This window comes from Bos taurus, chromosome 17, assembly GCF_002263795.3.
Source record: "Bos taurus isolate L1 Dominette 01449 registration number 42190680 breed Hereford chromosome 17, ARS-UCD2.0, whole genome shotgun sequence".
Lineage (NCBI taxonomy): Eukaryota > Metazoa > Chordata > Mammalia > Artiodactyla > Bovidae > Bos > Bos taurus.
Window position 1 is genome coordinate 12,590,873 of NC_037344.1, and position 26,568 is coordinate 12,617,440.

Sequence of the window (26,568 nt, forward strand, 5' to 3'; positions counted from 1 at the left end):
TCATCCTCTGCCATCCCCTTCTCCTGCCTTCAGTCTTTCCCATCATTAGGGTCTTTTCCAATGAGTCAGCTCTTTGCATCAGGTGGCCAAAGTATTGGAGCTTCAGCTTCAGCATCAGTCCTTCCAGTGAATATTCAGGGTTGATTTCCTTTAGGATTGATGGGTTTGATCTCCTTGCAGTCCAAGGGACTTTAACTTTAATAAAACAAAACAAAACGTGATGGATATGGCCAGAGAGGACAGACTCAGTTACCAACATCCAGAGTACTACACCACGGAGGTCTAATCTTGAAATTCAAAAGAGATCGTTTACATTGGAGGCCTGGTCTCATGCTACCCTGACTGTTGCTTTCTGATGCATTGCAAAGTCCACCTTTATATGGAGCAGTGGATCTCCAACCCTTCTGGACTGTACACACTCCAGTTGAGGCAAAAGAGCTACAACTTAGCAATCTTGCTCGTACCCACTGCCAGCTTGCCAACAGGAAGAAAATAACTCTCATCAGACATAATGGAAAGAAAGGTACAGGGTTTTATGAGTTGGAAATGAAATAATCTGTTTCTTATTAAATATCATGAGAAAATTATTAATTCATGCCAGAAACACAAATATAAACATTATCATATTGAAAGCATTTCTTCTGAAGAAGACCATCTGGCAGGGCCTCACACTTTGACAAACAAGAGTGTGTGTCACCATGGTGGGCTCTTCCATTAAAGCAGTAAATTAGAGCAAGTAAAAATGGAAGGGTTTTTAAGGGGAGAGCGTTACAGTGATGGCATCTGCCAGATACTTGTCACATGTTTCTCTGGAGGTAGGCCCCTGTTCTATGAAAACTTGAATTTTCCAGACAAGGGGTGGTGATTATTTCAGAATTTCTCCCTTTAAAATTAGATTCTCAGGAGTTCCTTGTTGGTTCAGTGCTAAGACTTGAGCTCTCAATGCAGGGGGCCTGGGTTCAATCCCTGGTCGGGGAACTAGATCCCACACACTACACTAAGACTTTGCACCTAAAGATTCTGCTGCTGCGAGGAAGTCCTGGTGCAGCCGAATAAATACTTTTTAAGTTATTAAAGAATAATGATAAATAAAATTGGATTCTCTTCATGGGGACCAAATTCCAGAAGCGTCTTTACCTACAAAAGTATTTCATTGTTTAACATAAACGTTGGTGGGAAGATGAAGGAAATTTAGAGAGAAGACACAATTACAGAGTAACCAAAAATTGAAAATATAGTATCCTGAAAATTTAAAGCAAATGCATGGTTCTTTTTCAGTAAAGTGCAGTTTTAAAAACCTCACACCGTCACTTTTTTTTTTTTTTTTTTGTAGGAAGGCAGAAGAGATCTATAATTTGGAAAACACGCCCCTCCCTGCAGACAGATAGAGCAGTGGTCACACACAAAGTGGAGGAAATCTTGCACTCCAGAGAAGAAGAAATGCTGACAGCAGCTTGAAGAAACACCCGATTCCCTTGAGGATCCACATGAATGGTTTTCACTATTTGCCCTACATTCTCAGAAGACTCTGAGGGACTTCCCTAGCGGTCCAGTGGCTAAGACTCTGAGCTTCCAATGCAAGGGATGCCATTTCGATCCCTGATCAGGGAACTAAGATCCCACAGGGCCGCATGGCAAAAAATAAAAGATGATCACAGATCACTCGTTAAAAATAGAAGACTCTGACCTTAATTTTGCTCACATCATGCGCCTTCACTTGCTCTGAGGTCCTACTGCTGATAATCAGTGCTATGTTGGTGCCTTTCCCAAATCTCTCTCCCCTACGTCATACATCAAATCACTGGGTGGTCCTAGACAATCTCTGAAGAACAGTTCCTCAGTCTAGAAGAGCAGACGTCAGCAGAGCTGATCCTCATAGGCTTCTACCACTTGAGAGTTCACTCCCATCTTGGTGCTAACCCAAGACCAGCAGGCATCTACCTCCCAAGCTCAGTCACTATGTATGGAGTGGCCTGAAAAGGATGACACATCAAAATGGTATTCATAGGCTATGCTGCACTACTGCTTACTCAGGAAAGTCTCAGATGCTGGTGAGAGTACCACTAGCATCTACCAACAAGGAGGTCCGAATCTGTCTGGGCACGGGGGCTGCATGGTAGTTGGGGCTGCTCAAGCCCTGTGTGCTGTGTGCTAAGTTGCTCAATCCTGTCTGACTCTTTGTGACCCCATGGACTGTGGCCTGCCAGGCTCCTCTGTCTATGGGGATTCTCCAGGCAAGAATATTGGAGTGGCTTGCCATGCCCTCCTCCAAGGGATCTTCCCAACCCAAGGATCGAACCCAGGTCTCCCGCATTGCTGGTGGATGCTTTACCGCTGAGCCACCAGGGAAGCCCATGAATGCTAGGGTAGCGTATCCCTTCTCCAGGGGATCTTCCCGACCCAGGAATTGAACTGGAGTCTCCTGCATTCCCGGTGGATTCTTCACCAGCTGAGCTACCAGGGAAGTCCACTCAAGCCCCAGTCACGGTTCAGTCAGGAGAGTGAGTAATTCAGTTTACAGGCTGCATATGCTTCTTGTCTCTTCACAACAACCATGTTAGTGTGTATATTAGAAGTGGAAGAAACAGCCCCCACACAAGCCAAACCTCCTAGGAGGATTTGGACCTTTAATGTTAGCACCGATATTCTTCATATTTTAAAATGTTTACTAACCATCTTCCGTGCTTTCCAAAAGGTAAGACATGCACATGATAAAAACTGACCCAACGATGATGTTTATGGAAGAATAATGTAATTTTGTTTGCATCTCCTGCTTTTGTTTGCTCACAGATGCTCTTTGGTGTTGAGCCGTTCCTAAGTCTCCCTCCTGTGTGCTGCGTATCAGTTCCAATGGGTGGCCCAAGAGAATTTATGGAATGAATTCCTCAGGCTAGAATAGTAAGCGTCTATGGTGTGGGTGGGGCGGGGGTTGGCAGAGCTTCCTACACCAGAGCTTAAGCCAAGGGTCCTGGCCTGCTATAAGCTTGGTCACTGTGCCGTCCTCTTTACCCAAATTTATGATCTGCTCAGGACAGCTCACTTGGTGACAAATTAGATTACAGAAATGAGTGAACCAACTATTTGCCTATGCTTCTTATAAGCCATTAGTCATAAAAAAGAATATTTAGGTAGGTAGATGAAGGATGAGCCAAAGAGAGAAAGAGAGTTACAGAGAAACGCAAGACTGAAGCATCTAATTTCATTTCCTCATTATATAAAAGAAGAGGGAGAAGGTCAGTGAGGAGAGAGACACAGAATGAAACAAAAGTATTTGCTTAAAATTTTATAAAAAAAATAATTGTTTCTATAACTCATACTAACTCAAGAGAGTCTTGTGGTTCAGTTTCAGCATCAAATCACAGGAAAAGTTTCACAGAAAAAAAAATAATTAACAAAAATTCGAGCTTCAGCTTCTTCATAAAATACCAAAGAAGGGAGTACATTCTTGATGTATATCCAAAGATCTTAAAGATCCTCTGACGACATTTTCCTCACCTCGCTGGCAATGGATGCTTCCAAACCTTACTCTTCTCCCTCTCTTTAGAACCCCTTAGAGTTCCCCCAATGTTCAGGCCACATGACCCCTTCTCTCTCCCCAGAACTTTATTATACAGGTCAATATAACCTTTCTGGCTTTTTCCTCAGCACCCCACATCCTAGAACTAAAGGCTTGAGCCCTCAGATTGAAAGAGCCTATCAGTATTGAGAAGGATAAGCTTAAAAACTAAATTAACACACAGAGATATCATAATAAAACTCCAGAAGATCAAGGTGACAAAGACAGTCCTAAAAGAGTCTACAAAAGAATGAGTCAGATCAATCATAGCAGTTTCAAAAAAAAAAAAAATAGGGCAAATAGCTTTGATATGCTCAAGAAAAAATAAATATGAACTTAGAGTTTCGACATCTCAGACACAAAAGCCCTCAGGAAAATTTATTATCCACAGATACTTTCTGGTGGAGAGAGCAGAACCTACCAGAGGGTGCACTCCAGCAAGAAGAAAAATGAATCCTAAAGGTAATCAAGGGGGCAAAGGAGAGTATATTCATTTTTTAATTTTTGTAGTCAAAAAGTAAATTTGTTAAAAGGTTGGGGATAAAGAAAAATCGGAAATGCAAGTTAATTCTTTACTTTTATATCCATTCCTTTTTATCTTTGTATAACATGTCGTTACAGTTTACAAAATGCTTTCAGATAAACTGTCAGTAGCTGTAATCACAGGACCTATACAAATATGTTCTGAGATGGACCATGCTGGAACAAATAACAATTCTAATAAAATCTGAAAATGCCCTTCCTGGGGGTGGTAACGCTCTTCTTGCTGTGGAAGCTGGTTGCCTCGCACCAGTCACCACGATGACAATGACAGCAACTCTGAGAAGGGGTGGTGAGTGCCAGGTTTAGCAGCTGATTGCTTTTTCTTCCTCTGTCTACCAAGTTGGACTAGACTATGAATTGGTAGGGAAGGAGCTGAAGAGAGGTAAGAACTCTAACATTTCAAGCCAGCTGAGGCTCTGAAGAGGGGCTCATTAGAAGACCAGGCTAAGAGGGTAGAGGACTAAAGGCCTCGTGCCGCCAGGATGAAGCCAGTGGGACCCAGAGATCTCAGGCTCTGCAGAAGCTTCTGTTGAGAGGCCCGTGGTCCTACTGCCTGTGATGACACACACCATGGATCTAGGGCTTGGAATCTCTCGCTTGGACTTTTTGACGCCATCCTGATGTGTGCCAGAAAAAGAGTGGCTGCCAAAAAGCAAGCATTTTCCCATCTCTAAAAATAAAATGCGGGCACCACTTCAGGCCCTGTTGCCAAGACCCAGCCCTTCCCAGGATAAACAATAGGTGGCCAAGCTGACTGGAGGCAGGCACTGGGCCTTGAAGTAAGCCTAGATCTAGCCTGAAATGCCAAGAGCGGACATGTGCAGCTGTTAAGCTAGAAGCCAGAGGGGGCCCTCGCTTCTCCACAGCTGATGGAGGGCAGCTCCAGCGCCCCCAGCCAGAGACCAGGTGTGGCCCACTCGGGTTACCCCAGCAACCTTGACCCAGCTGAGGTCACAGAGTTCCCACCAACCCCTGCCCCCAGAGCCCTCAGGGTGCACGGTGACAAATCTGAGGGCTTGCGAGGTCTTGTGCCGAGAAAGTTGCCTGGGAAGGAAAGTTCCACCGGGATCTATCTGCATTCATCACTCAGGGCTATGGCCATCACCTGTCAAAACCCATCACGCCCCGCTGAGGGCCCTCACCTGTTGGCCGCAGGCCCCACAAAGCACCTTCGTGTGGGGGTGATGCTATAATAACTCATCCTTCCCACTCTAATTGCCTCCCAACTCGTCAAATGCTTCTGCACCGCTTGTTCCAGCCCCTGCGCCTTGTCATTAGGGTTCAAATCTTCCCAAGACCATAAGCTTAGCTTTTTGCTCATTTGGGGTGTTAAAAAAAAGGCTAAGAGGGGGTTAGGGGAGGAGAGGGACTAAATATAGCAAATATTTGCAGGCATAATCACTCCATAAACATGCTTCAGTGGAAGGGAGTGTAGGGCCGACCCAGATGACGGATGTCATTCACCGGAGTGTCACATCATAAATAAAACTGAATGAGCCCATTCTCCCTCAGAACCAAGAGTGACGCCTGTTCACACTATAAATATTTATGTAGTCATGGTCCTTAAAAGACTGTGTTTTTCCAGGTAAGTAGATTTTAATGAAAAAGTTAAGCAGAGCTTTTCCTGCCATTACAGAATAGTCACTGTAGCTTTTTGACATGGTATTCCACTGCAAGGAGAAGGAAGAAGAAAGAAGAAAAGGGAAAAATCAGGCTGCCCTCCATGAGGCTTCTGCGTGGGATCTCATTTATGCCGGTCAAGGTGCATTCTCGTGCAGAAAGTGACAGCCTTCAATGGGGTGGCCGACACCAGAGGAAGCTCTATGGGCCTCAGTTGGACCCAGGGCCTGTGTGATGAAGGGAGCGCGACAGACCCTTGTCCCCCAAGTTCAGACCCCCTCCCCCCACTCTGCCAGGAGAGTCGGGCGCCCTAGCTCTCTCCGCTCTCTCCGCCTGCCCCTTAGGACCAGAAAAAATGTACACCTCAGCCCATTACTGTGCTCATTGGAGAAGAATTCTCAGAATTCCAAGATGTGTGCCTGAGTGTCTGGGGTGTTTATGTAGATATGCTGCTCTTATCTACTCCTCCTGATCACATGAGCCAGGGCAGCCCCCAGAAACCCTGCCAGCCTCTGATCTACTTTTGCTGCACTCCGCACCTCACACCACTTGTCAAGGGGAACTCCCCCCCGCCCCGCGCCCCCGTCACCGTGGGCTCCCGGCACCATTGCCACCCTCCCCTCCTCCAAGACACTCCTGCCACCTGGAGTTCCCAAGCCACCGTCTCTAGAACAATTCTTGCTGCACTTCCTGTCACTTTGCAGTTTACTCATCACTTCAAGGCACCAAAACCCTAGCCCAAGTCCATCGAGCTGGTTTCTTTCCCAGGGATGGCCTTCTGCCCAGGCTCCCTTCCCCTCCAAACCTCAGGGTGGCCCCTGCTATGTCAGCCTGAACTGGCCTCTTCGGGAAAATGTGATGATCCTCTGGCTCTAGTCTCGGGAAGTCTTGTTTCACAAAGAACAAGAGTCTCTGGTTTGGGGCGGTGAGTCACGGGCAGCCTTGACCATGCCTATCTGGGGAGGCTGAGGCTGCCATGTATGGCCCTTGCCCACCCACCTCTCCGGGTAAGTTGGAGCTCTTTGCCAGGACAGCCTGAGTCATAAAACTCAGCACATTCTTTAGGCGTTGGATAGTCTTTCCTTGTTATTACTTCGCTTTTGTTTTATGTAGCACCTGGTTTCATTTTAAAAATCCAAATAAAAATCTCATGGATGGGGCTCGGGTGGGCTGGGGGGTTAGGAAGGAAGGAAAAAGAGAAAGAAAGGCGTGAAGCCTAGGTTAAGGGACGGAAGAAAGGGCTGGAACTCCCCAAATATGCAAGACCCAGGCAGGACAGGGAGTTAGCTGCAGGGCAAAAGGCAGGAGAGAGAGAGAAACATGGAGAATGTGTTACGATTGAGCTGAATTTGATGACTCCTTTTTCTGTCCATGATAAAGCACTTGATGTCCAAGTCTTTCCCCACATTAGGCCCCAGTTCTGAGTTAGTCCTTTACTCATGAGCCATGTGGATTGTCCCTAAACCCTACACTTTGGGAGTTTCCTCAATAAACTGACAGACTTATTCATGATGAATTCCAAGGAACTTTTCAGTTACAACACTGTGATTCCACAAACCAATCAGCTCCCTTTTTTCTTAGACCACAAAGCCCAACCCCAATTAAGGGACTATTTTTCCAAAAGCTAACATTTTTTTTTTGGTCTTTGTGGGAGGGGGAGGGGGGTGGTAGAGGAATGGAGCCCAGCAAAGGAGACGGTGTAGACCCAACCATATAAATGTTGCTGGTTAAACTGAATTTCTGTGGCCAGGTTCGTCTGCAAAATCATCTCTAAAACTGTTCACATCGGGTTTTTTAAAGAGTGCTGTTCTAATAAGCTATGCCTGCATACAGAAAAAAGAAAAAAACCCACAGATACTGAAAGAATGAATAATACCTATTGACACAGAGAATTGTATTTCCTTGGAGTAGTAAAACATTAATTAAAGTGTAAGACCAGGAGCATTAGGCAATTAGACCTTCATGACAAATGGAGTATTTCCTGTCATATCAGTAAACAAGGAAGTAACAGTCATCAGGATCACAGCCCTCCAACATAAGCCCTGAGGGTACTCCAGAAGGAGACCTGGCAGCCATTAGGCTATAGCCACTCCCAAGGATGCTCAGGATGTAAAAAAATACACAAGATATTGGCCCCACATGGCTGAGATGCAATTGAAAGGAATAATTTCAGTGAGCCCAAAACTAAGATCATGGCATCCAGTCCCATCACTTCATGGCAAACAGAAGGAGAAATAGTGGAAACAGTGGCAGACTTTATTTTCCTGGACTCCAAAATTACTTCGGACAGTGACTGCAGCCAGGAAATGAAAAGACACTTGCTCCTTGGAAGAAAAGCTATGACCAACCCAGACAGCATATTAAAAGGCAGAGACATCACTTTGCCAACAAAAGTCCATATAGTCAAAGTTATGGTTTTTCTAGTAGGCCTGTACAGTTGCGAGAGATGTACCATAAAGAAGGCTAACCACTGAAGAAATGATGCTTCTGAATTGTGGTGCTGGATGCTAGTGGTAAAAACTGCCTGTCAATGCAAGAGATAGAAGAGATGCATGTTGGGTCCCTGGGTCAGGAAGATCCCCTGAAGGAGGGCATGGCAACCCACTCCAATATTTTTGCCCTGAGAATCCCCATGGACAGAGGAGCCTGGTGAGCTACAGTCCAAAGGGTCGCAGAGAGTCAGACATGACTGAAGCGACTTAACACTCACGCACACTGGAAAAGAACCGAGAGTCTCTTGGACAGCAAGGAGATCAAACTAATCAATCCTAAAGGAAATCAACACTGAATATTCTTTGGAGGGACTGATCCTAAAGCTGAAGCTCCAATTCTTTGGCCACCTGATGTGAAGAGCTGACTCACTGGAGATGACCCTGATGCTGCGAAAGATTGAGGGCAAGAGGAGAAGGAGTGTCAGAGGATGAGATGGTTGGATGGCATCATCAACTCAATGGACATGAATGTGAACAAACTCTGGGAGATAGTGAAAGGTTAGCCTGGCGTGCTGCAGTCTACCGGGTCTCAGAGTTGGACATGACTTTGCAACTGAACAGTAACAACAGATTCATGCATCTTCCCATCATAGAAAAGCACTAAATTCCTTAACTTGGGATATCTGGTTTTCTTTAATTAACAATAATCATTTGATAGTTAGACTACTGCCCTTTGCTATAAAACTTCGTATAACCTGGCTCCTTCCCTCGCCTCTTCTGAGCAATTCTCACTGTGTCACTTGACATGCTGTCTCCTGGGCTTGAAGTCTTTACATTGCCCACCAAATAAAATATAACACTCAATTTTTAAATTGTGAATATTCTTTAAATCTGGAGAAGGAAATGGCAACCCACTCCAGTATTCTTGCCTGGAGAATCCCAGGGACAGAGGAGCCTGGTGGGCTGCTGTCTATGGGGTCGCACAAAGTCGGACACGACTGAAGCGACTTAGCAGCAGCATAAGCATTCTTTAAGTCGACATTCAACAGAGGCCTTTACCTCCCTCTGCTCAAGAGCTTCTCCATGAAGCTGGCCAAGGCAAAAATCCTGGAGGTTTCTGAGTGGCTCCAAGGCAGCAGTTTTAAAGCAGTTTGGCGCCCTTAATGGAAACCATACGAAGGGATCCTGGGAATCAGACCAGAAGGCTTTCGGGGATAGTACTTAGCCTAACCTGGGCTAAAGAACAAAAATAACCACTAGGAGGTTTGGGAAGGTTTGGGAGGTTTGGGAGAGGGACGAGGTAGAGGTGGTGGTACGACTTTTAATTGCCTTTTCTATTTAACAGAAACCATGTGGAGAAGGTCTGTTTGCTAAACGGGAGTAAACCCGGCAGCAGGCAGAGAGCAGGCTAGGGGCGTGCGGAGGAAGAGGGGTAGGGGGCAGCTACTTCCATAACCACACGAGATTCAGCTTCCCCCTCGGTGGGACAGCAGTCGCCGGGGCCCTTGGCTCCCAGGACAGCGGCGATGGCTTCCCCCGCATAGTGTCTCCGCAGGGGTGACCTCCCTCTAGGGCGCTCGGCAGAGGCACAGGCTGGGGCGGCGGGGTCGTGGGCAGTGCGGGGCGGGGTGAGGGACTGGCACATCGAGCCCGGGTGGGGCCAGAGGGGGCGTTGGGAATGCAGTGGAGGAGGGTCGTAGAACTGGAGGAGGAGGAGCCGGAGAAGGCGACGGATCTCGGCACGGAGGAGGAGGAGGATCTTGGAGGGAGGGGGCTGACCTGGAGAGGAGGAGAGGCGAGAGAGAGGCGGAACTCAGCCCGAGGAACTCCGAGAGGAAGACCGCGGTGGGGCGGGGCTGGGGCTGAGATGTGGGCGGGGCGGGATGTGGGCGGGGCTTGTGGGACGCGAGGCCGCTCTGCAGGGAAGAGAAAGGCCGCGATTCGCTCCGCCCCCAGATCTCGCCCCCGCAACGCCGCCAGCCGCCCCCTCCCGCCAACTTGCTTCTCCGCGGCCCCTCGCGGGGAAGGAAGCTGGTTGTGCGAGGCTTGCTGTACGAGGCTGCGGCTCTGGCGACGATTGCTCTGAATACAAAAGAGCCTTTCTCACGCCCTTGCGCCCTTCCCCGCCTGGGGCGCCCAGATGGACGGCACTGGCTCCTTGGACGCTAGAGCCGACAGCTGTCGGGGCCACACCACCATTTCTGTGGTTCTTGCCGAGAAGCCTGCTTCCAAGTCTTTACAGAAAAGTTTAATGATCAGTATAATGATAACTTTGGTCCCCTCTTCCAGTTTGAGAGAAAAAACAAATTGAGGGATGAAGGCTTTTGATGTCCGGGAAATGCCCAAGAAAACCAACCTGCCTAGGTCCGTGTCTTCCCGGGCCCACTCATACCTCCAAGTCGTTAATAAAGCAGGCTCAAAGCCGCCAACTTTGTGGCTTCGCTTTCCAACTCAGCTAAACGAATGACGAGAATGGTCCTTTCCGAGTATAAACGACTTGATCAGCTTCTGAGCCTCCAGATGAACTAGTCTTGCTTATAGAATCACTTGGTTCACGAAACTGGGGGGAAAAAAAATGGCCCAGTTGTCAGCACTCGCCCATCCGCTAAGGTTAGTTTTTGCACAGTTGGGAATTAAATTGCCAAGACATCGATGACGAGCAGAAATTGGGATTGTTCCAGCATTTTCTTCCATCTCCTTTAATTTGTCTATTTCATATATCGTGTCTGTGTCAGGAAGGCCAGATCAATAAGCAGGAGAGGAAAGGGGGGCAAGAACTCTTAGAATCAATAACCGAATCATTGATCTCTTGGAATCAATAACGGCACCCGTTCACTGCTGCTGCTGCTGCTGCCCTTTAATCATCCTTTAGCGGTAAGAGTATTTCCCCTGTCTTCCCTACCATCCTTTTAGTCCAGATAGCCCTGGGTGTGGATTTCTCTACTTTCCAGTGTTACAGCATGAACTTCTTGAAGATAGAACCCAGAAATATAAATATTTAGACGATGGCTACCAAGCAAATACTTTTTAAAGTGAAAATATCGTTAATGATGGTTGAAATTTTCATTCAGTCCTTACTTGCTACGGATGAAGATCATAATATAAAAATTGATTTTGCTTTATTATATAAGTTAAAAATGGTGATTTCTTTTATTCAGAATTTTAGGCCCAAGGCTTCCCAAACAAGGAGCCCGTGTTAATTGTGTGGGGTGTGCCCGTGTGTGTTGTACTTTCAGCTTCTTGTTGCACCATAAAAACAAGAGCAGGATGTAATGTCATTAATTTGTCGGGAATTGTTGACTTAAAAGAGGCTACTGTGAGTATAGAACATTCACTTTAGGGGAGGGAGGGCGGGGAAGCCCCTCGAAGAGACAGACAACTGTCCCCCCTGAACAGCTGCGGACACTGGCAGTGGAATGGCTTGGAACGAGTACAACTCTGTGCAGCGAGAGGGACTTATTTATTTAACAATAGTTAATGATTCTCCCAGGCAACTCCCAGGAGGCCAGCTCGCAGTAAACACACTTTCAGGAAATCAGCTACCCTTCCTAGAAGCCTGCACCAACCCTTCAGTGAAGGGAGGTCCCTGGCTGTCTGCATAATACGACATTCAGTGGACTGCCCAGCTTCAAATGCCCCGGAATAATTCTTTCCACAGCTTACCACAGCTCTGCCCTCCTGAGCTAGGAAAGTTACCGAGTCCTAAGGCAAAAAAAAAATAAAGACAAATATGCCATTTCTGGAATACCACCATTCTAGTTACCTGGGAACCAAGTGGGCTGTTTAACCCTGTCCCGTTAGCTAAATGTATCAGATAAGCTAGTTGGTGCCCATAGACTAGCATTTTCCCAAGTGATATCTATCTATACTGTCTGTACTGGTAGTTCTTGTGATAATGTTAGGTAGTACTTGAATAACATTTTTTATTTTAATGGTCAGAGTTTTTTTTTTTCTAATATACATAACTAGCATACCAAACTGATGGTGCTATAAATATAATTACTTAGGGTGAGGCCACATTTTTTAAAGTCGATTTAAAGAGAAATTTTAATAAGCAAAAGTAATAAGATAGCGAAAGTCATTATAACTTTTTTTTTTTTAGGCCGCACTGTGAGGCATGTTGGATCTTAGTTCCCTAACCAGGTATGGAACCTGTGCCCTGTACACTAGGAACACTGGACCACCAGGGAAGTCCCTGTAACTTTTATATTAAATGAAGTAAAGTCAGTAGGGTGCTTGTAGAAACCAGTTTTTATTCTTTCTCTAGAAGTGTCTGCTAGAACTCCTATGATAGCGGAAGAATCCCATTGTCACCTCCTGCTTAAAATTACTGGTTTGGAGAAAGTCTGAGCAGGCAAGACAAAGCCTGGGCTCTAGAGACCCATGTCAGGGGGAGCAGGGCCAGTATATAGCGGGTGGCAGAATGGGCACATGACCTGGGTGGGTGGGTCCCCCAAAGGGAAGGACAGTCTGAGAACTTATTGCCTTTTTCACACGAGGTGGAATCCAGCAGATCCCTGCCGTCACTGATGAGCATTTAGACGGTACAAGAGAAGTTCCAGTCCCCCTACGCCTCTTTGAGGCTTGTTTCCAAAATAAGAGACCAACACAAGAAATGTTCATGATACTTTTGGGAAGACTGCTTATCAAAACAGTCTGTTTCCAGAGTTGTTTCTATGTGTCACGTGACTGTAAATGTTGGATTACCTTCACACCGACTCTAAACATATATACACCTCCACCCTGGAGGATACACTATGCAGAATTGTTGACACTCCCAAGGAGCCACTGTTGGGTGACAAGCAAAAAGATTCTTACGTGTTTCAGGAGCTCTCTCCTTAGAAGACTGTACTTCATCAGGCTCTTCGGTGCTGGCTTTTTAATTCTCGCATCTATCGTAGAGAGACAGACTGCTAGTGGGCTAGGTACTCATGGTAAAGTCTATTACAGTAGGAATAGATGAACTGTACTCCTGAACCATTTTTTAATCAATAGTTCCATATACACTAGGAGAAGGCAATGGCAACACACTCCAGTTACTCTTGCCTGGAAAATCCCATGGACGGAGGAGCCTGGTGGGCTGCCATCTATGGGGTCACACAGAGTCGGACACAACTGAGCGACTTCACTTTCACGTTTCACTTTCATGCATTGGAGAAGGAAATGGCAACCCACTCCAGTGTTCTTGCCTGGAGAATCCCAGGGACGGCGGAGCCTGGTGGGCTGCAGTCCATGGGGTCGCACAGACTCGGACACGACTGAAGTGACTTAGCAGCAGCAGCCATACACACTGCCTACTTCACACACACACACTACCCACCTTCCCTCATCCGCAACTTCTGCCTCCAGCACAACCTTCTCACATGTAGTCTTTTTTGGAGCTGCTGCTGTCAAGTGGCTCTGTGGGAATTCTGTTTTTATGTCTGCATCCTACCATCCTTCCATTTAGCTTAGGAGGGGTTTGTGTGTGTGTGTTAGTCGCTCAGTCGTGTCCGACTCTTTGCGACCCCATGGTCTGTAGCCTGCCAAGCTCCTCCGTCCATGGGATTCTCCAGGCAAGAGCACGGGAGTGGATTGCCATTCCCTTCTCCAGGGAGAGGTATGTACAATGAAGTAATAAAGTGTGTGATGGGAGGAAGGAGGCAGAAATGCAAAAGGCCTTAAATGGCTTCAGACTCTGGAAGGTATGAAAATATCTGATAAAGATCATAATTAAAAGCAAAATGTGGATGTAAAGTGGTAGTTTCGGATCAGACTTACATGGTCTTTCATAACCTGGAGGAGGACGTGCTGGAGGAAAATCCCCAGACAGAATTTGGTGTGCCTTTGAAGAAGAGATGAAAACAAATATCAACCAATTTCACAACAATAGAAATTTAATCACATTCTTTTTCCACTGTTGTCCTCCCCATTCAAAAGGCACTTTGATACTGCTGTCAAAAGCCACCATAGCAAAATACTAATACTAAAATGAAAAGAAAAAATTGGAGAAAATATTTATAAAATTGGACAGCTATCCTTATATGCAAATATAACATAGCTATCCTTATATGCAAATATAACATAACTATCCTTATATGCAAATAGCTTATACAAAATAGTTAGGAAAAAGCTAAACACCCCAATAGAAAGGTGGTCAAAGGAAGTGAATACGATCGATCGTCATTGCTCATGGATTCCATTCCAAATCAATGCTTACAGTGCTTTTGAGATCATTCAAGGACATGCCCAAAGTGGCAAACAGTTGGAGTCACTCGGCATGCATGTTCTTGGTGGAGGCCCGACAAGAGCACGCTCTGCCTTCTTGTTTCAGTTCTGGTTCTGTAAACAAGTCACCCTTTTGCAGCCTATCTAGTGCCACACCTTCCGGCTTTCCGTGCGTTTTGTTAATGACCTCCCTGTTCTAAACGGCCCCCAGGTGCAGAGCTGATGTGCTGCTTAGTGTTGTTAAGTGCGAGAAGGCTGACGTGCCTTACAGAGAAAATACGATTGTTAGATAAGCTTTGTTTAGGCAGAAGTTCGGGGAAGGTGATGGCAACCCACTCCAGTGTTCTTGCCTGGAAAATCCCATGGACAGAGGAGCCTGGTGGGCTGCCGTCTATGGGGTGGCACAGAGTCGGACACGACTGAAGCGACGCAGCAGCAGCAGCAGGCACAAGTTATAATGCTGTAGGATCAATGTTAATGAACCAACAATATACGTCAAATAAGGTGCTGCTAAACAGAAACGCAAACTTAGGCATTGATCGGTTGGTGAAAATCGTATGACCAGAGGCTCACAGGAAAGAGACCCTGTATTTCTCTTAGGAGCAATAGTTCCGTATTCCCTGAGTCATGTTAGTAGACACTTTAAAAAAGATAACTACCTTGAATAATGAGAACTGACTATAATTCAAGAAAAGAGTATGAATAACTAGTAAACAGAAGATGCTCAACCTCAATGATAAAGAAATGAAAATCAAAAGAAAATTGAACTATTTTTATCAAACTAGAAAATATTAAAATTATTTTAAAAGCCAGCATTAGATAAAATATAGGAAAACAGGCACTCTTGTGAGCTGCTGTTTCATAAAACCAATGTTCTAAAAGGCAATTTGGCCATAAATCAGAATTTAAAATAAGTATGCCTTCTGACCCAATAATTCTGCCTATAGGAAAGTACTCTGAGATGATGATTGCACAATTATAAAAAATTTACATTCAAATTTACTGGTTCCCACAGAATTTGTAAGTTACAAATTTGAAAAGCCTAAATGCCCAGCAATATGGCATATTTTTAAAATGATACATCCAGTGAATAGAATATTATGTATATATTAAAATAATGATTATGTTAACAGTGAAAGAGGTCCATGAAAACCTTAAGTGATTAAAGCAGATTACAGAGGACAGTGGATCCCATCAGTGTATTCTGTGTGTATGACTGTGTCCATCTTTAAAAAACTTCTTAATTGTTTGGGCTGTGCTGGGCCCTCGTTGCTGCGTGGGCTTTGCTCCACTTGTGTTTAGCAGGGTCTCCTCTCTAGTCGTGGTGCCAAGCCTCTCATTGCCCTCACTTCTCTTGTTGAGGAGCACCAGCTCTAGGAAGGAGGGCTCCAGTGGTTGCAGCTCCCAGGTTCTAGAGCACAGGCTCAGAAGTTGTGGCACAAAGCCTTAGTTGCTCTGCGGCATGTGGGGTCTTCCTGCCTCAAGGATGGAACCCATGTCTCCTGCGTTGACTGCTGTTTTCTTTACCACAGAGCCACCAGGGAGGCCCCCTGGGAGCATCTTTATGTACACATAAGTATAGAGAGAGATATCTAAGGAAGATCACTAAAATATTAATGGTGTTCATCCCTGGGAGGAGGGGAAGGGTTTCAGGTAACTTTTCCTTTGTTTCTGTTTCTCTGTATTATTTGAAAGTTTTCAATCAGAGAAGAGCTGCTTTTGTTTTTAACTGTGGATGTAGTAATGTATAGTTATTGTCACACATGGGAAAGAGGGAAAATTCATGACTGTGAAAGAAGCAGAGAATCATCATCTCACAACTCCTGTTGGTAATCTTATATCTCCATCACCTAGAAGAAAGCTAAATGTATAATAAGCACTCAAAAATAAATGTTCCGTGAATGAATATATTAACAACTTCATTCCGCTCCAGTTTGTTTGTTTTCTAATTAATAACGACAAAGCAGTCTGCAGTCATTTAAACTCTACACGTAAACAATCAGTGAGAAATGTTGGACTCACCACTCCATGCTTGACAATAGATGAATTTTTAAAGGAACTGCTTATATGCGGCAACAGTCCTGCATGCAAATGAAGAAGAAAAACCAGGATCAAACCCAGTGTTAGAATAAAATTTCTTACATTCCCAATTAGGCTATACCAACAAATTGTAGCTTGGTGGGCTGCCATCAATGGGGTCACACAGAGTCGGACACGACTGAAGCGACTTAGCAGCAGCAGCAGCAGCAGCAAATTGTACACACATCACTTATTTCCCTTTAGAATCTGATCAACAGAAAAGTAAGAAGACAAAGCTGTGACTAAAAGTTAACTCATATAGTTAACATTCTGGAGCTCCCAGGGTGAGTGGGTAAAAATGTTTTTATTTTTTTTAACCACTTTAACATTATTTTTTTTTTAGCTTTATAATGTTATTTATTGTTTATCGGTATACAAAAAACAAACTATAAGATTTCAAACTCATGTTCTCTTAAATGTTTTCTAAATTATTCAGGCAAACAAAGAACTCATCTCATTTGTGTGTGCAAACCTAATATCCCTTAGCAAATTTTCCCAAGTTTTGTATGGTCTCAGGGTTATAATTCTGTTTGATTTTTCCAGTACCAGTAGCACAAGAGCACCCATGTCTGTGATGCCTGCCTTCTCTCACTGGCTTGCCTTTCCCTTGGTGGGCATAGACCAGCCATCCTTTACTGTCTTCGTCAAAGAAAATCCTATTGGCAACAGCCAAGAAGACATTGAAAGTATTTGAATTTACAGCTTAAAAATGTTATCAGAGTAATTCAGTTTTACATGTCCTTTGGCTTTCTCTATAAGGTTTTCTTGAAGTAAGTCTAAAATTGGGCCTGTGTTCAGTATTAATTTTCTTAAATTTTAATTTAGCTACAAAATAATTCTTTATGTCCCCTCTCCCCCATGAGAAAGAAAAATTAACCTTTTTTAAGTGTTCCTCTTTTTTCAAGATTTTAATTTTTTAGAGCAATTTTAAGTTCACAACAAAACTGAGAGAAAGATACAGAATTCCAATATACTCCCTGCCCCAACACAGGCATAGCTTTCCCATTATTGGCATTCCCCCACCAGAGTAGTAACCATTGTTGCAGCTGGTACACCGACAGTGTATTAATAACATCATAATCACCCAAAGTCCACAGTTCCCATTACAGTTCACTGTTGGTGTTGTACATTCTGTTATTGTTTAGTCTCTAAGTTGTGTCTGGCTCTTTCGTGACCCACGTGACCCCACCAGGCTCCTCTGTCCATGGAATCCTCCAGGTGAACACTGGAGTGGGCTGCCATTGCCTTCTCTGGGGGGCCTTCCCAACCCAGGGATCGAACCCACATCTCCTGCATTGGCAGATGGGTTCTTTAATCACTGAGCCACCAGGAAAGCCAGTACATTTATGGGTTTGGACAAATATATAAAGGCATGCACCCATCATTATAGTATTACACAGAGTTTTTTCACTGTCCTAAAAGTCCTCTGTGCTCTGTTTATCCATCCCTGTGTAAACTTTAGAATCACTTTGTTGATATCCACAAAATAACTTGTGGTTTTGATTGGGATTGCACTGAATCTAATTTCAATTTCTACTTGTTCATTGCTAGTATATAGGACAGCAATCAAGTTTTATATATTAACCTTGTATCTTACAATCTTCCTATAATCTTTATTAGTTCCAGGACTTTCTTTTCTTTTTGGTCAATTCTTTTAGATTGCCTACATAGGAAATTGACTCATATGTGAATGAAGAGAGTCTCGTTTTTTCCTCCTCAATCTCTATACCTTTTATTTCCTTTTCTTGTCTTAATGCATTAGCTAGTACTTTCAGTATTATGTTGAAAGGAGTGGTGAGAGGAGAATCCTTGCCTTGTACCTGATCTTAGTGGGAAAGCTTTGAGCTTCTGTCATTAAATATGATGTTACCTACAGGTTTTTTGTAGATTTTTTTTAATTAAGTTGAGGAAGTTCCCATCTTTTCCTAGTTTACTAAGACTTTTTATCATGAATGGGTATTGAATTTTGTCAAAAGCTTTTTCTGAATGTATTGATATGATCATATGATTTTTTATTTAGCCTGTTGATGTGATGGATACATTGATTTCTGAATGTTGAACTAGCCTTGTATGCCTGGAATAAATTCTTCTTAGATGTGGTGTATAATTCTTTTATTTGCTAATATTTAGCTGAGGATTTATGAATCTGTGTTCATGAAATGTATTTATCTGTATATCTCTTGTAATCTCTTTGTCTGGCTTTGGTTTTAGGGTAATGCTGACCTCATAGAATGAATTAGGAAGACTTCCTTCACCTTTTGGAGAAGGCAATGGCATCCCACTCTAGCACTTTTGCCTGGGAAATCCCATGGACGGAGGAGCCTGGTAGGCTGCAGTCCATGGAGTCGCTAAGAGTCGGACACGACTGAGTGACTTCACTTTCACTTTTCACTTTCATGCATTGAAGAAGGAAATGGCAACCCACTCCAGTGTTCTTGCCTGGAGAACCCCAGGGACGGCGGAGCCTGGTGGGCTTCCGTCTATGGGGTCTCGCAGAGTCGGACACGACTAATGTGACTTAGCAGCAGTAGCAGCCTTCACCTTTTAACCTCTGAAAGAAATTGTAGAGAATTGGTATAAGTTCTTCCTTAAATGTTTGATAAAATTCACCAGTGAACCCATCTAGGCCTATTGCTTTCGGCCTGGGAAGGTTATTGATTCAATGTCTTTAATAGATATAAGCATATTCAGATTTTCTATTTTTTCTTATTGAGTTTTGACAGTTTATGTCTTCAAGGAATTGGTCCATTTCATCTTGATTATCAAATTTGTCAGCATAGAATTTTTCATAGTATTCCTTTAGTATCCTTTTTAATGTCTGTGAGCTCTGTAGTGATTTTCCTTCTTTGATTTATTTCTGATAGTAATTTATGTCCTTTCTCTACTTTTTTTTTAGTTAGCCTGTCTAGAGTCTTACTGATTTTTCTTGATTTTTTTCACAGAACCAGCTTTTTGTTTCCTTGATTTTCTCTCTTGATTTCCTATTTTCAATTTCATTGATTTCTCCTCTACTACTTATTTCTTTTCTATTGCTTACTGTGGGTTAATGTGCTCTTTCTCTTCTAGTTTCCTAAGATGGAAAGTAAATTGATTTTATATTTTTCTGATAAATCGATGAAATGCTATAAATTTCTGTCTAAGCACTGCTTTTACTGTATTACACAAATTTTAAGTTGTATTCTCATTTAGTTCAAAATATTTTTTAAATTCCTCTTGAGATTTCCTCTTTGATTCATGTGTTATTTAGAAGTATATTGTGCAATCTCCATGTATTTGGGGATTTTCCAGTAATCTTTGTTACTGATTTCTAATTTAATTCCACTGTGGTCTGAGAGCAGACATTCTATGAATGCTATTCTTTTAAATTTATTAAGGTGTATTTTATGAGCCAGAATGTGGCCTATCTTGGTGAATGTCCCATGTGAGCTTGAGAAGAATATATTTTCTATTGTTGGATGAAGTTATGTAATAGATGTTGATTATATCCAATTGATATGTGTTTGAGTTCAACTATGTCCTTACTCACTTTTTGTCTTCTAGATCTGTCTACGGAGAAAGCACTGGCACCCCACTCCAGTACTCTTGCCTGGAAAATCCCATGGACGGAGGAACCTGGTAGGCTGCAGTCCATGGGGTCTCTGAGAGTCGGACACGACTGAGCGACTTCAGTTTCCCTTTTCACTTTCATGCATTGGAGAAGGAAATGGCAACCCACTCCAGTGTTCTTGCCTGGAGAATCCCAGGGATGGGGGAGCCTGGTGGGCTGCCGTCTGTGGGGTCGCACAGAGTCGGACACGACTGAAGCGACTTAGCAGCAGCAGCAGCAGCAGCAGCAGATCTGTCTACTTCTGATAGAAAGATGTTGAAATTTCCAAACATTCTATTTCTATTTCTCCTTAAAGTTTTATCAGTTGTCGCCTCATATAGTTTGATACTCTGTTGTCTGGTACATATGTGTTAAGGATTATTATGTCTTCTTAGAGAATTAACCCCCTTATCATTATTATTTATTATTATATCATCATCATTATTATTAAATGCCCTTCTTTATTTCTGATGAATTTCCTTGCCCTGAAGTCTGTTTGTGTGAAATATAGCTATTCCTGCTTTATTTTTAATTGGTATTAACATAGTATTTTTTTCCATTTATTTACCGTTAATCTATTTGAGTGGGTTAATATATTAATTAACCCATTCAAATATATTTATTTATTTGAGTTAATATATTTAAAGTGGGTTTCTTGTAGATAACATGTGATAGGATCTTGTATTCAGATCCACTGACCTCTGTCTTTTAACTAGTGTATTTAAAGCATTGATGTTCAACATGACTGTTGGCACAGCTGGATTAACCTCTACCATATTGGTTACTGTTTTGTTTCTTGCCCTTATTCCTATTTATGACTTCCACTTTTTCTGCCTTCTGTTGCTTTAATTGAGCATTTTATATGATTCTATCTCCCTCCTTTCTTAGTATATTTATTCAGTTTTTTAAACAGCTTTTTTAGTAGCTGCAAGGAGATCCAACCAGTCCATCCTAAAGGAAATCAGTCCTGGGTGTTCATTGGAAGGACTGATGCTAAAGCTGAAACTCCAATACTTTGGCCACCTCATTCGAAGAGTTGACTCATTGGAAAAGACTCTGATGCTGGGAGGGACTGGGGGCAGGAGGAAAGGGGGACAACAGACGATGAGATGGCTGGATGGCATCGCCGACTTGATGGATGTGAGTTTGGGTGAACTCCGGGAATTGGTGATGGACAGGGAGGCCTGGCGTGCTGCGATTCATGGGGTCACAAAGAGTCAGACACGACTGAGCTGAAATGAACTGAACTAGAGTTTTCAACATATGTTTACAACTATACATTTACACCTGGAGAAGGACATGGCAACCCACTCCAATATTCTTGCCTGGAGAATCCACATGGATAGAGGAGCCTGGCAGGCTACCATCCATAGGGTCACAGTCACTAGCAAGCACATACATTTACACTATAGCACGATACAGGCATACCTTATAGTAATAAAATATTCCTATTTACTCCTTCCTTTTACTTGTATCATTTCTGTTATTCATCTCAGTTATAGAAGCATACATACGCACACATATATACATTAGACATATATATATGTCTAATGTATATATATATACATTATGTGTATATATATATGTATATGTATATATATATGTATATATATATACATAAGCATATATTATTGAATACATTGTTACATTATTTTTTAACATTCAATACATTCAATACATTGAATACATTATGTATATATATATATGTATATATATATAATGTATATATATATACACATAAGCATATATTATTGAATACATTGTTACATTATTTTTTTAACAAACTGTTATCTGTTAGATCAATAAGAAAACTAAGTTTCATTAACTTATTCCTTCTTCAGTGCTCTTCCTTTTTATGCAGATCCAATTTCTGACCCATATTCTTTCCTTCTCTGTAAAGAACTTTTAACATTTCTTGCAAGACAGGCTTACTGGCAACAAATTCCCTCAGTTTTTGTTTGTCTGAGAAAGTATTTCTTTCTCCTTCGCTTTTCAAGGATAATTTCACAGGGCACAGAATTCTAGGTTAGTGGGTTTTTTTCTCTCACCAACATTAAACATATCACTCTACACTCTTCTAGCTTCCACGGTTTCTCAGGAGAAGCTGAATATAATTCTAATCTTGTTTCTCTATAGGTAAGGTTTTCCCCTGTGGCTTCTTTCAGAATTTTTTTCTATATCTTTTACTTTCTGTACTTAGAAAATTGTATATCTAGGTATAGGGCTTCTTTGCTTCTTTTGTTTGGTTTACATTTATCCTTCTTAATGTTCTCTGAACTTCCTGGATCTGTGGTTTGGTGTCTGACATTAATTTGTGGAAATTCTCAGCCATTATTGTTTTACATATTTTTTGTATCTCTTTCTTCTTCTTCTTCTGGTGTTCTCATTACATCTTTTATATTTGTCTCATGGTGGGTTCTGTATTTTCTGCCTTTGCTCTCCTTGTCTTTCAGTTTTGTAGGTTTATACTGAGGTAGCCTCAAGTTCAGAGTCTTTTTCCTTAAGCTGTGAGCAGTTACTATTAAGTCCAACAAAGGCATTCTTTATTTATATTATCCTGTTTTTGATCTCTAGCATTTCTTTTCGATTCTTTCTTAAGATTTCCATCTATGTGCATGTGTGTGTGTGTGTGTGTGTGTGTAAGTGACACTAAGTCACTTCAATTGTGTCCAACTCTTTGTGACCCTATGGACTGTAGTCCTCCAGGGTCCTCTGTCCATGAGATTCTCCAGACAAGAATACTGGAGTGGGTTGCCCTGCCCCACTCCAGGTGATCTTCCTGAACCAGGAATCAAACCCATGTCTCCTATGTCTCCTCATTAGCAGGCGGGTTCTCTACCACCAGTGCCTCCAGGGAAGCCCCTATATGCACATACTGCTCATTTAATCTGTTTTATCAGAGCCTTTAGAATATTAACCATAGCTGTTTTAAATTCCTGATCTGAGAATTCCAGCATCCTGCTGTATCTGGTCCTGATGCTCTTAAACTTCAGATTGTATTTCTGCCTTTTAGCATGCTTTGTGATTTTTTTTTTTCTTGATAGAAGGACATGATGTACCAAGTAAAAGGAATTGCTGTAAATAGGACCTTAATAATGTGGTGGTAAGTTGGGGGGAGAAGAGAAGCATTCTGTAGTCCTATGATTAGGTCTCAGCCTTTTGGTGAGCCTGTGCCCCTAGACTGTGAACTTCATAAGTTTTTCTGAGTTTTTTCCTCCCATCTTAGGTGGAACAGCGTGGCTGAAGTGGGCTGGGTATTTCTCTTTTCCCACATAGAAGGGTGGAGTCGACTGGCGTTGTCAGTTTCCCTTCTCCCAGCTCAGTTAGGCCGTGCTAATACCCTGGCAGATTAGGCTCTGGTTGACGGATGTGAGTTTGAACTCTGGGAGTTGGTGATGGACAGGGAGGCCTGGCATGCTGCAGTTCATGGGATCTCGAAGAGTCGGACACGACTGAGCGACTGAACTGAACTGTCTTCTTCTGAGGGATGTGTGTGTGTGTACAATCGCTCAATATTGTCCAACTCTTTGCAGCCCCATGGGCTGTAGCCCACAAGTCTCCTCTATCCAGGGAATTCTCCAGGCAAGAATACTGGAGTGGGTAGTGATGCCCTCCTCCAGGGGATCTTCCTGACCCAGGTGGATTCTTTACCACTAGAGAGTAAAGAATACTCTGGAGTATTTCAAAATGGTTCTTTTCCCCCTCCCCCTTCGGGAAGCACAAGGGAGTTGTTCTCTGATGTTTACTGTGGGTACCTGGTCAAGTTCCTGGAGGTAAATTTCACACACTATTGTAAGGCTTACCCTACTCCTGGTCTTTCTAGAATTTTTAACTCTTAGACTTGTCTACATTGTTGACAAATTGTTGCGTTGCATTGCCTGCATGCTCAGGCTTGTCTACTCTTTGCTACATTGAGCCTCCAGCAATCTGTCAGTTTCTGTTCAAATATTCCAACCCTCACACTGGTTCCTGTGGGGGGTTTCACCTGCGAGCCTCTGCTCTGGTAAGCTGTGACTCTTTGTATTCATCTCTCTCTTCAATCTTGGGAACTGTGGTTAGCTCTGGGTCATCACCTCCCTTATAGATCCAAGACAGTTGTTGATTTTTCAGTCTTTTCATCCTTTTACCTTTTGTTAGGATGGAGTAGACTCTTTCAAGTACATTAGGTACAGAAATGGACGCCAGAAGTCAGGGTAAACTTATGCCTGAAGCATCCTTCTGTGTCCACACAACTTATACTCTTAGAATCAGAGGGAACACCAAGACTATGCTAAAATTCTAAAGCTATAAATTTTTCTCAAGGTCTGAAGAAGCTCTAGTGTACTTTTAATAATTTTCTTGAGGTATAACTTACATGTCATAAAACCGACCCAACCAGTTGAATGATTTCAAGTAAACTTAAAAAGTTATACAACCATCATCATAATACTATAAATTAGTATTAGAGCATTTACATTACCCCAATAAGATCCCTCATGCCCGTTTATGGCTAACGTCCTTTCCTACCTTCAGACACAGAAAACCACTAGCTTACTTTATCTATAGGTTTGCCTTTATTGGATATTTCATATAAGTGGAATCATACACTATATGATCTTATGTGCCTACCTTCTTTTATGTAGCATAATGTTTTTGAGATTCATCCGCCTTCCATATTTTGTTCTTTTCACTGATGGATAGCACTCCATTGTGTAAATAAAACAAATTTCGTTATCCATTCACCAACTGATGGATGTCAGGATTCTTTCCAATTCTCACTATTACAGATAGTACTGTAGTGAGTATTCTTGTGCAAATCTTTGTGTAGACATATGTTTTCATTTCTCTTAAGTGAGTACCTGGGTTTCCCAGGTGGTGCTAACGATAAAGAACTCCCTGCCAATGCAGGAGACAGAAGAGACGTGGATTTGATCCCTGAGTTGGGGAGATCCCCTGGAGGAGGGCATGGCAACCCACTCCAGTATTCTTGTCTGGAGAATCCCATGGACAGAGAAGCCCGGTGGGCTACAGTTCATGGGGTTGCAGAGAGTTGGACACGACTGAAGCGACTTAGCACACACACAAGTGTGTACCTAGGTATGGAATTGCTGGATCCTATTGTAAATTTATGTTTAACTTTTAAAGAAACTGTCAAGGTGTTTTCCAAAGTATCTGTGCTAACTTTTATTCTCCCCAGCAATGAATGAAGGTTCTGGTTTCTCTACATCCTGGCCCACATTTGTTATTTTCTATCTTTGTGATTATAGCCATTGTTGGACTACAAGGAGATCCAACCAGTCCATCCTAAAGGAGATCAGTCCTGGGTATTCATTGGAAGGACTGATGTTGAAGCTGAAACTCCAATACTTTGGCCACCTGATGTGAAGAGCTGATTCATTTGAAAAGACCCTGATGCTGGGAAAGATTGAGGGCGGGAGGAGAAGGGGACGATGGAGGATGAGATGGTTGGATGGCATCACCGACACAATGGACATGAGTTTGGGTGAACTCCGGGAGTTGGTGATGGACAGGGAAGCCTGGCATGCTGCAGTTCATGGGGTCTCAAAGAGTCAGACATGACTGAGCAACTGAACTGAACTGAACAGATGTAAGGAAGTATGTCATTGTGTTTTAATTTGCATTTTGCTAATGACTAATCATGTTGATTTCTCTCGACTATTTTGATTAAAAAAGTAAGGAAAAAATTAAATTTGATTAAAAATAAATAAAAATTGATTTAAAAAGGAGAAGGGTGTCAGTTTGGCATAATATGATGGGGTCTGGTCACCAGGGATGAGTCAAGGAAGAGGAGTAGCATTTGGCAGATACTCATTATCTGCGCTGTTTTATGGTGGTAAACTTTTAAAGCAGGATATCCTAAGCTAAAATCAATGAGTTCAATAATTATCTACCTAAATTCAAGAAAAAACCACTTTTTCACAGTGACAGTTAGAGCAGGTAGATACGAAGTTTATCTTGCACAATTAGCTCTGATTATTGGAGAAGGCAATGGCACCCCACTCCAGTACTCTTGCCTGGAAAATCCCATGGATGGAGCAGCCTGGTAGGCTGCAGTCCATGGGGTCACTGAGAATAGGACACGACTGAGCGTCTTCACTTTGACTTTTCACTTTCATGCATCGGAGAAGGAAATGGCAACCCACTCCAGTGTTCTTGCCTGGAGAATCCCAGGGACGGGGGAGCCTGGTGGGCTGCCGTCTGTGGGGTCGCACAGTCGGACACGACTGGAGCGACTTAGCAGCAGCAGCAGCAGTCCTGTAAATCCCTGGCCTTTCAAAGCTCTGTAAGACTTCTGTAAATCCATAGGCCTGCCAGAGGCTTTCACTAGTTTTTGTCACCCTTCCTTTCAAAAATTATATAAGAGAATCATTAATTAGCAAGTTATATGATTTTAAAAAATAAAAATTTTATAGAAAGTGATTTTGAGGCATTTGATAGATTATGGGGGGAAATGGGGATTAGAATTTGTGCTGGACCGCTGTATGAGGGATATGTTGGGACTTTATGCCCATCTTTTAGCCAAACTTGTACATTTTTCTCATCGA

The 26,568-nt window shown here is 42.9% G+C and overlaps 1 protein-coding gene across 4 annotated transcripts in view; it reads right to left on the reverse strand.

Moving 5' to 3' along the window:
• Positions 1 to 26,568, reverse strand: part of C17H4orf51 (chromosome 17 C4orf51 homolog) — a 50,291-nt gene that overhangs the window by 7,466 nt on the left and 16,257 nt on the right. The window contains exons 3-8 of one of the 4 annotated variants that reach the window (XM_059876246.1): positions 16,381 to 16,439; positions 13,912 to 13,975; positions 12,970 to 13,043; positions 11,815 to 11,853; positions 10,544 to 10,711; positions 9,211 to 9,930 (exon numbers count right to left, since the gene is read on the reverse strand). In XM_059876246.1, coding sequence (XP_059732229.1) covers positions 10,607 to 10,711; positions 11,815 to 11,853; positions 12,970 to 13,043; positions 13,912 to 13,975; positions 16,381 to 16,439 — 341 coding nt within the window. In that variant the 3' untranslated portion in view covers positions 9,211 to 9,930; positions 10,544 to 10,606. The remainder of the gene's footprint in view (positions 1 to 9,210; positions 9,931 to 10,543; positions 10,712 to 11,814; positions 11,854 to 12,969; positions 13,044 to 13,911; positions 13,976 to 16,380; positions 16,440 to 26,568) is intronic. The other 3 variants (XM_059876245.1, XM_003587121.6, XM_003587122.6) reach the window with 3 other exon arrangements.